Here is a 15,559-nt window from a genome sequence, read left to right on the forward strand (position 1 = left end):
GAATGAAGTATTGGTACGTGTTACAATATATATGAACGTTGAAACCATTATGTTGAGGGAAAGAAGCCAGTCATAAAAGACTACATATTATACAGTTCCATTTATGTCAAACGTCCAGAATAGGCAAGTCTATAGAGACAGAAAGTCAATTAGTGGTTGCCTAGGCCTGGGAGGATTACGGGGACCATAAGAGGGGTGTGACTGTTAAAGGTTTATTTTGGGTGTGATGAAAATGTTCCAGAATTAACTAGTGATGATTGCACAACTCTGTGAATATACTCAAAACCATTGAATTTTATACTTTAAATGGATAACTTACGATATTTGAATGATGGCTCAATAAAGCTGTTACCAAAAAATATATGTATAGCTACATGTGACTTGTAGCATCTAAAAAGACCTTAAGCAAGTGGAATTTGTCCTTGGGCTCAATTATCTTGTATAGTCAGGATCAAGTAATTTTCAGTGAAGGGCTATCATGAACAATTTGTGTTTCCTTATAGATTAAATACCATGTTTTGTTAATTCTTAGAGACATATTTTTCATATTTAACATCTGAAATTGATATTTTGTATTTTTTCTCTTGATTGCTTAATGGGATGTAAAATCATGCTATATTATACAGTTGAGAGCATCTTGGGTTTGATGAAATATGGTAGTGCTCTTTTATAGATTATTGTAACAGACAATCATGTGAGAAATGAATAATGTCAATGGTGTATTGTACTTTATGGAGAGATATTTAAATTATGCAGAGTACTGAATACAGAATACTGAACTTTATACTTGGTTTTAAAATGTCAATGAATATAATAACTAATGAAATATTTATTCTTCCCTATTTAGATAGGGAAGAATATGAAATGTTAAATAAATAGACCCTTCAGATATCTTTCCTCCTTCTTTTCATGTCTCTCTCAACTGTAGATATTGAAAGGTGGGAGATTTCCAGTGTTGTATCAGCAGAGCCCAGTTGGGCAGTCAGAACTGAGGCAGGGAACTGAGGTGTCTGTATTGGAGGGCAAAGTGGGGGGATGAGGTGAGCAGCTTATGGTTTACTAATAAGAAGGTGTGCCTAGCATAAGGTCTGCTTGTTGATTTTAATGTTCCTATAAGGGAAAAAGAGTTGTAAGCAACAGTCTTAAGAAGGAAATTACCCTGTTCCTTTCAGTTGAATGGCATGGATAGTAGGTCCTAACAATAATTAACAAATGTATTAATTTTATAGGACGTGGTATTTATTCCAACATGCTGGGATTCCTTGGTGGTGTCTCCTGGGCAATGCTAGTTGCAAGAACTTGCCAATTATATCCAAATGCAGCAGCATCTACTTTAGTTCATAAGTTCTTTTTAGTTTTTTCCAAATGGTAAGTATTCATATGCATACTTGAACTATTTACTAATCTCTGCCTATATGTAAATTTGTTTGGAAATTTAAGAGCTATACATGGACTTTTTCTGTTGTCTTAACATTCCTTTTCTAAGTTAAAAGTATAAAAACATCAAATTTGAGGCAATGATGGGACACCAGATGGCACTTTTTTTCTTGGGGGTCTGTAAATGTGTGCCTTTAGCTTGAGAGAGAGGTTACAGTAGATTTTGTTCTGCCAATGTAGAGGTTGTTTAAGATCTCTAACATGGAGGTGATAATCATAGCTACCAAATGGATTTGTTAGGAGTATTCTCAGTAAGTAGTCGCTGTTATTAAATTACCTGTCAAATCCATGAAAGCAAATGAGAAGGGAAAAATTCAGATTTAAATTAGTTATAGCTAATGGGCAAAGAAGTATTTGCCCTTTCAGAGAACACTGCTTTAAAATAAGCAGCTTTTTCCTTTGTATACTTCCTTCCCTTTCCCATTTCTTTTTTTCAATATCAAATAACCAAAACATTTGTTGTATGAAAGTTGAAACAAAGTCTTATGATTTTCACATTTCCTATAGTTCCTGAAGTGAGGTCCTATGTGAGTTAATTTGTCTTATTCATGTTAGGGAATGGCCAAATCCTGTGCTGCTGAAACAACCAGAAGAAAGCAATTTGAATTTGCCTGTTTGGGATCCTCGGGTATGTGACTTATTATAGAATTTCATTAAACCTTTTATGAAAAGGACTATTCCCTAAATTACAGTCTAGTTAAATTCCTCTTATGCCTGCTCATCTTCCTTCCATGTAATTCTAGTCCTTTCTCTTCCCCTGCAGTGGTTTTTTGGTGCAATTGATGTGCATCTCCAGTGATGATCCAAATGTTATGTCATTAAAAATCACCCATATAAGACTAGATGAGTAGATGTATCAACCAAAATGTCATAATCCATTGTTAAAAACTATTTTACAAGTAGTTACTAATAATAAAGTGCTGAAGTATGTAAAATAAATGTTTTGCAGTGCAATTTAAAACAGATTCATGGTTCCAAGATAGCATTACTTTCACTCACCTTGCATTTTAATTTGCTTTTAGAGTGAGTGCTCATTTCTCAGAGTAACCTAGGGGAAATCATCCACTGAGTAGGTGCAAAAAGAGGCTTGAGAACCATTGGACCACATAATGCTTTTTGCAGCTATGATATTGTGTTTCCTTGGTTCAAAAGACCATTGTTTATAAGATGTACCATAGATTTAACAGCTTTTCAGGGGAGAAATAAACTTCTGCAGAGTTTTCTTTGACTTCATCTGACTTCAGAAATAAATGTAGTTGGGGAGGGGAATGTACTTCTTAGACTTGAGAACATGTAGTATTAAATTTATATTTCATATTCTTCAGACTTTTGGGGAAATGAAGTGAGGACAACTGAAATAGGAGAATAGATCTATTATTCTGCTTCTAATTTCACAGGTAAATCCATCAGATAGGTATCATCTCATGCCCATAATCACCCCTGCCTACCCACAACAGAATTCTACGTATAATGTGTCCACATCAACTCGAACAGTAATGGTAGAAGAATTTAAACAAGGTAAACCTGTTGGCCCTATTGCCCTTTACATATTCCCACAAGTTTTTAGTTGACAGCAGTTTTACTCTGTCACAGTTATGCCTGTTATTTCTTAAAATTCTTTCAAACGTGTGTTTATTTTTTCAGTAATTGGTTTTCCAAAATATAATATTAAGGCCAAAAAATGGAGCCCACCAATCTGGTTGAAATTGATTTTTGTGTTCTGAGAAAGAACATAGTAAATTTACTTTTTTTTTAACTTAAGAATTTGGTGGTATTAGAGGTTTTGGGGTAGGGTGGGACAGGGGCTGATAATACAATGGTCACTGTTCAAAATCAGTCTTTTTGAATTTAGGTCTCACAGTCACAGGTGAAATTCTTCAAGGGAAATCAGACTGGTCGAAACTGCTGGAGCCACCAAATTTTTTTCAAAAATATAGGTATTTGAAATTTTGCATTTGTGTGTGTGTATGTGTGTGTGTGTGTGTGTGTGTGTGTTTAAAGAAGGAGAATGTTAAACTTAATATATGCTGGGTGACAGTTGTCACATTTCAAGTGAGGTAGAGAATCGGTTAGCAGAAATCCTAAGTTAACGAGTTTCTGTATTCTAGTAGTATCTAACCCAGTGTTAGTGGTTTTTGTCTTTTGTTTTTAGTAAATTGTTTTTCATTGCAGGGTCTAGAATTAATTTTGTGAATATCAGAGCATGTTTTAATTTTCATAAACTGTGTGCCTGTATTAGTTCTGTTGTTCATTGGGAGGGAGAAAGAAAAAGTAATGATGAAAAAGCAGACACTAACAATGTTTCTGGCTTTTTTCCCTAATTGTTGCTGAAAATTCTTCCTAGACATTATATAGTATTGACTGCCAGTGCATCAACAGAAGAAAACCATCTAGAGTGGTAAGACTTATATTTCAAGTTTTCTACCTACTGTGTGGTGATAACATGTTTATGGATACTTTATCATTTATAAAACACTCTCTCGCCTTTCAAAATTATTAAATCTTATTGGTGACTGTTGCACATGACCATGGAGCATCACTGTTTAAGAAATGCTGTCAACAGTGTGAGGGATATAAATGATAAACGTCTAAGTATTTTTGTTTTGTGCACCTGAAACTAATTTTTTTTAAAAATGCTGTCAAATTAATGTTTCAGAATCAAAAGTCATACAAGATAAGGATATATATACATATCTTGGCCTTTTGTTGCTTCTTAGAGTCAGATTTAAGCAAAATTTTGAGGCAGTTTAAAATCATTCTGATACTAGACTCTTACTGAGTTTTCCATCCTTGCCATCATGTTTTCCCCATCAAAACTAGAAGGAAAAAGACATTTTATATATTTTAATTTAGGGGATGGTGGCCTGAAAGTTTTCAGAATTTTAAGCTTCTGTCAACTGAGAGGAGATATTTTTGGTCAAAGAGCAGTACATTCTTTCTAGTGCACCTAAATTCATTTCATCTTCCTCTAGTGTGTTGACATCCCTAGCTCCATCAGCCAGAAGCTATTAGGCCACCAGAGACAGTAGTGCTTTCCTCAGGTCTGACTTCTGGAAAAGGAAAACAGAACAATATTCTCTTATTTTTGCTTCAAGTGTTTAATGCTTATTTCACTGATAAGAAAAGGGACCGTGAAAAGAAACCTTTCACTAAAACAAGAGTATTTAATTTGTCTGTATCGGGGGTCAGGGAGCTATTCTATGGGCCAAATTCAGTCTGTTACCTGTTTTTATAAGTACGTGTTTTTAAAATAGCCACTCTCACTGATTTATAAATTGTCTATGGTTGCTTTCCTGCTACAAAGCAGAGTTAAACAGTTGCAACAGAAACAGTGTGGCCTACAAAGCCTAAAGTATTTGCTATTTGGCCCTTTACAGAGTAAGTTTGCCAACCTCTCATTTAGATAACACTGAGGAATATCTCAGTGTTTTGTGTATCTGCTGTTAAAGCACACAGTTATAATGTGTTAAGCTTTTTCAAGTGTTTAAAAGATGTAAAAATGTTCTTGTAGTTATTCTTTCTAACTCAAAATCATTAAGTTAATATATCTTACAGTCACATTTTTTAAGTGAGGTAGAACAGTTTCAGAAATCTGATGAAACTATATTTTAGTAGTATCTGATCTGATTTTGGTAAATTTTTAAATGCAATATCTAGTATCAATTTTGTGAAAATCAGAGCATGTTTATTTCATGAATTAAGTGCTAATTATTAGCTTTTATTGGGTCACATTATTTAAACATATCTTAGCCTTAGGGTTTAGACATAAAATTTGAAAGTGCAAAAAGATTTAGAAACAGATTAACCAATAGTTTTTGTTTATGCTCAAATCATAATTATTTTATGGTCTTAACAGGCAGAGTATTTTAGATCAGCAATGCATTAAATAGATCAGTTTTTTTAAAAGGGGGCAAAACAGAAATTCACTAACTTGTCATTTACTTGAATGGTGTTTTAAAGGGTCACTAATATGTAGTGGACTGAATTTTTTAAATGAATATGTAAAGCATCTAGCTGATACACTGTTTAGTTTACTTGTATGTAGTTTCCAATTTTAATATGGAAAAAATATTGTCCATTATTTTATTTTAGGGTTGGATTAGTAGAATCTAAAATCCGTGTACTTGTTGGAAACTTGGAACGGAATGAATTTATTACTCTTGCCCATGTAAATCCCCAGTCATTCCCAGGAAATAAGGAATATCATAAAGAGTAAGTTAATTATTTATTAACATTGTATTTCTTAAATAATGTTATTTGACGTATGCATTTTGTAGCATTGTCATTAACAGGCATTGATGGGGGGGTGGTACATTATGTATTTGAACTTGAGTAGTCGTGCATTGAAACTAAGTACATGCTATATTGGTAGCCCAGCAAAAATATTTGGAGCATCTTTAAGTATATATTTAGTAAGTCATTTTCAAAGCCATTTAATCCTCTATAACAACACAATATAACTTACCAGTGTTCTTGGTGTCAGTTTTAAGAATTTGACCAAACCATTGAAATTTGTATTTATGTTTCCCTAGAGACCAAGTTTTAATTACCAAATAGCATCTGTAAAATTGTAAAAAAAAATTAATAGAAATTCTTAAATTTTATTTTATAGCAACAATTACGTATCAATGTGGTTCCTTGGAATAATTTTTCGGAGAGTAGAAAATGCAGAAAGTGTTAACATAGACTTGACATATGATATACAGTCATTTACTGATACAGGTAAGACTTTGTCCTCATAGTGCTATGGTTCTCAACCCTAGATGTAACGCAGTATCGTCAAGTTCTACAAGTGATTAAATGAGTATGGTACCATCCATATTATAAAAATCCAGGCTGCTATTTAAAAAGCAAAGGTATGATGAAACAATTTCCACGGCATTACGTAGAGGGAAAAATTGCAGAACAGTGTGTATAGTGCACTACCATTTTTATAAGTCAGTAAAGAGAATATATGCATGTTTGCTTATAAACAGAATATTTCTGGAACAATATATAGTTTTAAAAAAAGAAACTGGCAGAACTGGTTGCTTCTACGTCAAGGAACCAGGTGTGTCTAGGGGACAGTGGTGAAGAGACTTTCCTAAATGCTCTTAAACTCTGAGTTTGGTACGATGTTTGTTATCTTTTAAAACAAAAAGAGGGAAGAGTAAAGAAACTCTGTAGGTGATTCTTAGTGTGCACAGCCAGGGTTTGTAATCACAGTCATAAAGAGGACTTGATTTTTATGTTTTTTACATGAAATAAATAATCAGTAAACACAAGCTTGCTGAATGTTGCAAAATCAGTAAAAAGAGTCTTTCACATTTAGGTCCCTAATAATACCTTTTTGGAATATCTTAATATGCTTGTATATTCATTACAAATTTAGAGTTATCTTAATAATCTGGAATAGTGTACCTTCATACTATTAATATTCTTGATTTGGCTCATCTGAGTTCTCTGAATTCTTTAGAATTGGTGCTCATGTTAATCATGAAAGTGCAGATCCCTGCGTGTCTCCTTAGAACTACTGAATCACCCTGGGAGTGGAGCCAGAGAATCTGCAAGTTGAACAGACACTCCTGGTGATTCTTTTATAAGCAATTTGGAATGAAAACATAGATATCAATTTTTCCATTTTAATTTGGGCTCATTTTTCAAAAAGGAGGAGGTTGGGAAACTGTTGATTATAAATTTATAAAATGTTTGCCACATAAATACAGAGGCCCCAAGAGATAATTCACCACATTTCACAGTACTGACTGTAAAAGAAACCCCCCAACCCTGTCTTTAGTAAGCATATAATCTAATCGGGTATTCACTGTTAAAATACATTAAATAATTTATAAAATTGATTTACTTACAAGGTATGAAAAGTACTAGGATGGGAATCTAGGGCTGTGTGTATTCCAATCCGGGAAAAGATGTTCAGACCTGTTGAGCCTCATTTCCCCACCCGTACAATAAGGATGTATTTCTAGAAGGTTTCTGACATCTGACATTCATGATTGGTATAGTAAAAGAAGTTTCATGGAGAGGGAGAGCTTGAATTGCATCTTGGATATTTGGTATAAGGATTAGCTTAGACTTGGGCAAGTAATTATGTGAAGAGACTGCATTTTGGGAAAACAGCAGAAAACAGGATTTGGAAAAAAAAGCTTTTTCATACGTTTATTTTGTTAATGAGATTTGATTATGGGAAATTCTTAGAAGTTAGACATGAGAAAACTAGTTGGTACTCGAATAGGTTTGTGACCTTTTTAGAAATACTTATTCTGTAAGAGGGGTGTGTGTTTGTGTTTGTGTAGTGATGGGTAGTATGCATTTCAAAAAAGAAAACAACCCTTGGTTCAGAAAGAAGTTTCCATTTAACATACTGACATTTTTACAGTGTACAGACAGGCAAACAATATAAACATGCTAAAGGAAGGTATGAAAATTGAAGCAACTCATGTTAAAAAAAAACAACTTCATCACTATCTTCCAGCAGAGATTCTTCAAAAGAAGAAAAAGGTGAGTTTATAATTTTAACTCCAGTATGGTTCCTGGGAACAAATTTGTGTACATCTCCCAAATATTGAGAAGAGGGACAGTACAGACAATTCAATCTGGGACCAAAATCTCACCTTCATTAATCACAAAAGATAATGTGTTTTATATGTATTAGGTTGGTGCAAGAATAATTGCAGTTTAAAAGGTTAAAAATAGTTGCAAAAACCGCAGTTATTTTTGCACCAACCTAATATTTCAGAATTGAAAACAGTCATTATTCTCATTTGCTTTTTGAAATCCTGAAAGCTTTCCTCTCTTTCAGCAAAGTCTTTCTGATGTCAGTCGAAGTTCAAGTGGACCTCAATCCAAAAGATCATCTCTGGATAGCAATTGTTTGGATAGTTCCAGAGACACTGATAATGGAACACCTTTTAATTCCCCAGTGTCTACAAACAAGGCTTCCAAGCCTGATATTCCTTCTTCAGGAGAAACGGAAAGGTCTGTATTTCAAAATTGTCCTTTCAGTCTTCAGTGTATTTGAGGATAATGGAAAACTTCTCTACCTTTGCTAAATACTTTTTTTTAATTGTTAAGTAATTTTATTTTACTAGTTGATAGTTTGTTTGTTTCAAAATACTGGACAATTTGTGGTAATGCTGTGGGGCATGGCCTAGGTATATGAATATGTGGGAATAGCTTAGTACACGGAAATGAACATGATTTCTGTTTAATTTTTTCTCTTAATTCTTACTGGGTCCTCTGCCTTTTTCTCCCTTTTTCTTCCTTCAATGAAATATTAAAGTAGGAATACTTGAAAGAAGCAATCCTAAGTGTTAAAAGTGTTTTAAATAAGTAATATTTAAATAATTTAATGATGACAATTTAACACTTTGAATAGGGTTAGTGCTGAGCCTGCTGCTGTAATTGTGGAGAAGCCACTGAGTGTCCCGCCAGCTCAAGGACTATCTATTCCAGTCATTGGTGCAAGTAGGTGTCTATACTTTTTTACTAATGATTCTACATATATATATAAATAGGTATTTAATTACTAAAATCTTTCTTTTTTCCTTCTCAGAAGTTGACTCTGTAGTAAAAGCTGTGTCACCCCCAGCTGTGTGCACCATTCCTACTGTAGTAGGACGAAATGTTATTCCTAGGATCACAACACCCCACAACCCGGCCCAGGGACAACCACATCTAAATGGAATGTCAAACCTGACTAAGAATGTTATGCCCAAGAGATCCCATTCCCCATCCATAGATGGGTCTTCGAAGAGGTTGAAAGACATAGAAAAGGTAAAGTTACAACTTTAGTCGTGATTCAGTAGTAGATGTTTTTAAAAGTTAAGAGTACTAAAGAAACAATTCTCCATAGCTATCTTAGTGTTCTATTAGGATTTGACTGTTTAAAAAGAATATTTACCCTAACCCTAAAAGAACAATATTAATTGTTCGTCCTAAATTCAGATTACTAATGTGTGTGTCTGAAAACTTGAATGGTTGGTCTAAGTTTCTTCTTGACTTTCACAGAAGTCATTATTGGTAACTAACCATATTTATTGTGTTGTAATGTCGATCTCCTCTGCCTCCAGTAGGGGGTGGTAAAACTATTTTTTTGTTATAAACTGAATTGATTTAACCAAAAAGATCAAAATGTAGAAATTAAGGGTGGCAGTTAGATTCAGTCTAATTTAAATTCTCTTCTCTAATCAACCCATGTTTGTAAGTAGTTTTGATGATAGTGTAATCACTAATTAGTGTTTCAGTTTACATAGGGTTTTTTTGTAGGTAATAATAGCAATCATTTTAATGTTTGTATTTTAGTTTATTCGACTTGAATCAAAGTTTAAGGAATCGCGTGCTGCTGAAAACAGAAAAAGAAAATCAGTGGTAAATATATTAATAGTGTGCTTCAGAATACTTACTTTTTAGAGTCATGTATCAGGAAAGTACTGTACTTATAAGTGAATCAGATTAGATCTGCCTGTCAACTTTTTGATGTGTCTTATTTTATGTAGAAATGAGCATTTGCATGTAGGAGAGAAAGTTGTCACTTGTAAATAATTCTTCTGTTTTTAGGATGCCATTGGAGGAGAATGTATGCCTATTCCAACTATTGATACATCACGGAAAAAGGTAACACTTTATTCATAGGTAGTATGTATAGGTTAAAATGCGTAGTTAATGTACAGGTACAAAAAGCTTATTTAGAGCCTAGCACTGGGTGAAGGAAAAGCGTAATACGATTTTGTCCCTATCCTGAAACTGAAAGACCAGCAGTATAGTTGGGAGTTGGAAGTGGAAATAGCAAGCAAAGTGTGATCCTAAGTGTACGTACCTCAGAAGTCTATTAAAGATGAAGTAGTTTAAGACTTATTCAGATTATGTTCAACCTTTGTTTTGTATTTATCTTTAAAGAAGTAGCTTAATGCTCAGCACAGTAATTTCTTACCAATACTTGATACTATATCTTTTATTGTGTATGACTGTTTACTATCAAAATTTAGGTTTGATAATTAGGAACCAAAGTTAATATTTTAAAAGAACCAAATGTATCAGTGTACATGCTAAGAGCTAAAACTAAAGAGCTCTTAAATGTCAATTTAAAATTTTATTTTTCAAAGAATTACCATTGAAACTAATAATATAGTATTATTAAGCAAAGCATGGTAAGTTGATAAACAGTTGCTCAAAAATCAGCCTTGTGTAAATCAGAAAAATCCCTTCTCTGAGAGTTTATAGGGAATAAAGAACAAAATGGCTTATTTTCACCCCCCATTAAAGAATAGTCTCATCATAATCAACTGTCATCCTTCCAAGTTCCCCTGGATGTATTAGCCATTCTAAAGCAAAATAGAAAGTGTCCTCATTCTACTAGTTGTAGAATTTGTAAAATTTCTTTTAGCATAAGAGAGGATTATAAAAAATATATGTGTATAATTATGTGCAATAATGAAAGAAAAAACTTTGAAATGGATATTGAAGTATGAAAGCATGAAATGACATGTCTGCGTTTTGCTTTAAATTTCAAGTATAAAGGTTAAGTACATAAACCAAACAAATGTAGCGAAATGTTGATAATGTCTGAGTCTTGGTTGTGACATCTAAGTCTTCATTGTCCTATTCTCTATTTTTATGTGTGTGAAATTTTTGGCAGATGTGGATATGATGTAGCTAATTTGTTTAGCCAAGGTAACATGAGAGGAGAATTAAGTCTTGAGTCATCTCTTGACAATAAGCTAATATACTGTTCCTGTCACACAACCATCTGTATTTTTGTTTTTTGCTATTTAAATTTTATTTTCATTAATAAATTTGTTTGTATTTTTTAAATTAAATTTATTGGGGTGACAATGGTTAGTAATATTACATAGTTTTCAAGTATACATTTCTATAACACATCCTGTATATATCACATTGTGTGTTCACCACCCAGTCAGTTCTCTTTCCATTACCATATATTTGACCCCCTTTGCCCTTTTCTACTATTCCCCCTACCCCTTTCCTTCTGGTCACCACTAAACTATTATCTATGTCTGCGAGATTTTGTTTGTCTTGTTCCTTTGTTGCTTTCAGTTTTATATCCCACATATGAGTGAAGTCATACGGTTCTCAACTTTTTCTGACTTATTTCGCTTAGCATAATAATCTCAAGATCCATGTTGTCACAAATGGCACTATTTCATCTTTTCTTATGGGAGAGTAGTATTCCATTGTGTATATATACCACATCTTCTTTATCCAGTCATCTATCAATGGATACTTTGGTTGTTTCCATGTCTTGGCCACTGTAAATAATGCTGCAGTGAACATCAGAGCACATATATCTTTACAGATAGATGTTTTCAGATTTTTGGGGGTAGATACCCAAGAGGGGGATTGCTGGGTCATACCATTGCTAGGTAATTCTATTCTTAATTTTTTGAGGAACCTCCATAATGTTTTCCTTAGCAGCTGTACCAATTTCCATTTTCATCATCAGTGTATGTAGGTTCCTTTTTCTCCACAGCCTCTCCAACACTTCTTATTATTTGTCTTATTGGTAATAGCCATTCGAACAGGTGTGAGGTGATATCTCTTTGTGGTTTTGATTTGCATTTCCCTAACAGCTAGTGAAGTTGAGCATTTTTTCATGTGTCTGTTGACTATTTGTATGTCTTCTTGGGAGAACTGTCTGTTTTGGTCCTCTGCCCATTTTTAAATTGGATTGTTTGTTTTTCTGTTGTTGACTTGTACGAGTTCTTTATATATTTCGGATATTAACCCCTTATCGGAGGTGTTGCTTGTAAATATCTTCTCCCATTCGGTTGACAACTGTCTGTATTTTAGGTGTCTGTCTTTGTTTCTCAATTTCTTAGACTTTGCCTTTATTATATAATAATTTTTAGTATCCTCAAAAACCCTCATATAGAAATCCTTGAATTTCACCATTATGGAAGTTACCTAGCCTGACTACGAAGTCAGTTTTCCTGAAAACTTAAGTATCTCACAGTGTTCTTCCTGAATGTATTACAGAAATTGATTGAGGGATATAACTACATATCAAATTTTCCTCTGTAACACACACTCATTTCTCACCTCGTACCCCAAGAGTTTCCTGTTTCGTGACCGTGTTCTGCCAATTTCTCTTACTATTCGCCTGACTCGAAGAGGACTGTGTTCTTTATGCATGTCTGAGTGCAGCAGTGGCGATTGATTTAACAAAGTCTTCTTTCCTGTACTCACACTCCTCACACTTCCACCCTTTTCTTACCCCGCTGCTTTTCACCTGACTATAAAAAATAAAATTAAAACAAAAGAATTCCCGAAAAGAAGAAATGCCTATGAACATTGAGAGAAAATACTCAACACATACTTGAGTGTTTAGGAACTTAAGGGATTCAGAGAAAAACTCAGTTTCATGACTGATTTACTAGTTGGGCCTTATGTTTGCTTTTCCTTTGTTTCTATTTCTTTCTACTAGAGACTACCCAGTAAAGAACTACCAGATTCATCGTCTCCAGTTCCAGCAAATAACATCCGTGTCATCAAAAATTCTATTCGACTGACCCTTAATCGGTAAAAGCAGTGCCTCCTTACTTAAGTGAATATGCAATCATTTAGTGACACAGGTACAGCCACTTTTTTAAAAACAGAAGTGGCACTCATACATAAAATCAGGTGAAAGATATAGTCATCGGCTTAACCTTGAAGTGGTTTTAGAACTTTCACACTTTGACCTGCAGATGCTGTAGCATTCTCTCATTGATTGCTACATATACTTCTCTGAGGATCACCTGCTATCAACTTGTCACCTATAATATTATGGCTTTGTGTTGGAGGTTTTACTGCCTTAACTTTTGATGTTTGTTTCTCTATTATGGGAACCAGTTCTTGAGTCTTTGGACACTGATAAAACAAGTCCTGAACTTTTTTTTTTTTTTTTGTCTTATATTGTAATCATTGTATAGAACTGAAAAAGTTGAAAAAAAATTGTCTTGTAATTTTCCAAATGTTAACACATTTACTTTAGCATTGAAGCCACTTTGTGAAACCTGAGATTAATGAATGTGAGGTATCTTCTGATTTCCTCATTTGTGTAGATGTACCTATTGTCTGTTCTGTTGATTTAAGTTATTTTTTTCCAGAATGGCACATGGAATATTTAAATTTTTATTTTTTTGTGCCTTTCTGTCCAAATGTTGCATAGTTACCAGAGAGGATTAGTCCAGTGATTACATAAGAGTTGGGCACCATAAATTCTCTATATTTTGCCTCCCATGGAGGCCTTTGAAATGCATCTTTATTAAGAATCAAAATATAACCAGGATACTGAAAGTCAGTATATGAATGGTGAAATTATTACATATTCTATCTCATGCCATTCTTATTAGTTGACTGGTATTTTTTACTGAGGAGCAACTTGTTCCAGCATCAACAATAAGATACCTTTAAGTATGGCAAACTTGTATTTTTGAGGTGTAAAATTAAATTGGCATGATAATTCCTGACCATTACTTACCCCACAATTTCACACATTTTCTTCACGAATTAGGCATGCAGAAGTCAGCAGTGGGTTTTATTGAAACCTGAAGGCATTTTTGAATGACATTGTTACCAACCATTAATTGGCTCAGGACCTTTGTAATTTTTATTTAATTATATGAGTTGTCTTTTTTTACACTGCTTTTTTCAATGCATTTCTTAATATTTTTTAAGTTTCATGACTGCATGCTCAGTTTATTAAAATCCATAACCATGTAATTCTTGTAATATGTTGATTCAGTGTTTTGTAAATGAAGTCATATGTATTTTCAGAGTATTTTTGTATGTACTGTAAGATACCATCTTTTCAAAGAGAAAACTTTAAAACCTTTACTGTCTCTCTTTAGTCTAATTTTTTAAATATGGATTATGCTTGAATTATTCTTAAAATGAAAATGTATAGGTTGCACAGCCAGAAATGCTGGTATATGTTACCTTCTTCAGCTTTCACTCAGCATTTAGTAGGCCCAGTAGGAAAAACACAAAATGGTCCATTTGAATAGTGCAGGGAAAATATTTGGTTGTGTATTTTATAACTCATGGGACACTTCTTAGCCAGTGGAGTAATAGCAGTCCATTTTCTCTTGTGAGCCCTTTGCTATTGATTTGAACTACTTGAATTCTGATTGTCAGAGAACAGTATTCTTCTCCTCCCACTCCTGTGCTATGACCCCTAAGTCTCTGAAATGAAAATTCTAGTGTTTAACTTATACAAAGGAAAACTTCTGAGAAGTAAAGAAGAGCAAGGAAAGGATAATGGTTCCATTATTCACTGTTTACATAGCAAAAGACAGGAATGAAATTCCACAACCAAGTTTTAGCTTCCTTGGCAAAGCTGTTCTTATAGCTGACCCTTCTCCTTTATTCCGATATTTTGAGAGTTGTTCTACAAATACTCTACTTGAGCAAAAGAGAAAGATGATGAAAAGACTGGAGAACTGTCACCTGACTTCAAACTTTGAAAAATTCTTTAGTAAAGGATTTTATTAAATTTCATATATGTGATGTGTTTGCATTTTCGTATTTAATATCTAGCTATTATCCCCTTCCATTATCAGTTTTCAAAGTCTCTTTAAGAATCCCCTCTATATACATGTTTACCCTATTATATAAAGATTCTTTGGAGCGACTAGAAGAGTTTGTCTTTAATAAGAAAACAACAAGCCTAACCCTTGTACTCTATAGTGTAGTCATTTATCTTGTTTTAAGGGTCCATTCATCGTGGGTTTAAGACATAGCCAGTGGTTCATGTTAGACTTCTCAAATACAGCATTCTTCAGCCTGTTTGGTAACTGGGGAGTTGATGAGATGCTTTTGAGACGGTGAGTTTGGTCAGAATTGAAGTTTTCTATTCTGAACAGTAGGTAAATGTTTAGTACATTTTGTTACTATTTAGGAGACTCCCATTGTACCGATTCCAAGTAAGTAAAGGCAAAGTGTGGCCTGGGATTGTAGTTTATGTTCAGAGGCACTAAGTAGATATGTTTGGTTTCAGGTGTGAAACTATACCTAGAAATACATTTTTATAAAGTCAGATAACCTGTTCTTCATTTTGTAGACACATGTTCACTTTCACAAGGGTATTAGATTTTAATCTCGTTTTTCAGTGATGGGCTCTGAAAAA

General features: G+C 33.8%; 1 protein-coding gene across 2 annotated transcripts in view; it reads left to right on the forward strand.

Annotated features, from left to right (window-relative positions):
* PAPOLG (poly(A) polymerase gamma) overlaps window positions 1-14,268 on the forward strand; it is a 29,414-nt gene extending 15,146 nt beyond the window's left edge. Inside the window, exons 9-22 of one of the 2 annotated variants that reach the window (XM_019717322.2) lie at window positions 1,230-1,368; window positions 1,993-2,065; window positions 2,835-2,955; window positions 3,290-3,374; window positions 3,782-3,835; window positions 5,530-5,649; window positions 6,050-6,159; window positions 7,811-7,932; window positions 8,234-8,409; window positions 8,810-8,898; window positions 8,987-9,207; window positions 9,736-9,801; window positions 9,991-10,047; window positions 12,875-14,268. In XM_019717322.2, the coding sequence (XP_019572881.1) occupies window positions 1,230-1,368; window positions 1,993-2,065; window positions 2,835-2,955; window positions 3,290-3,374; window positions 3,782-3,835; window positions 5,530-5,649; window positions 6,050-6,159; window positions 7,811-7,932; window positions 8,234-8,409; window positions 8,810-8,898; window positions 8,987-9,207; window positions 9,736-9,801; window positions 9,991-10,047; window positions 12,875-12,973 (1,532 nt within the window). In that variant the 3' untranslated portion in view covers window positions 12,974-14,268. The remainder of the gene's footprint in view (window positions 1-1,229; window positions 1,369-1,992; window positions 2,066-2,834; window positions 2,956-3,289; window positions 3,375-3,781; window positions 3,836-5,529; window positions 5,650-6,049; window positions 6,160-7,810; window positions 7,933-8,233; window positions 8,410-8,809; window positions 8,899-8,986; window positions 9,208-9,735; window positions 9,802-9,990; window positions 10,048-12,874) is intronic. The other variant, XM_019717330.2, reaches the window with a different exon arrangement.
* The last annotated feature ends 1,291 nt before the right edge of the window (window positions 14,269-15,559 follow it).

This window comes from Rhinolophus sinicus, linkage group LG05 (assembly GCF_036562045.2).
Source record: "Rhinolophus sinicus isolate RSC01 linkage group LG05, ASM3656204v1, whole genome shotgun sequence".
Taxonomy (NCBI): Eukaryota; Metazoa; Chordata; class Mammalia; order Chiroptera; family Rhinolophidae; genus Rhinolophus; species Rhinolophus sinicus.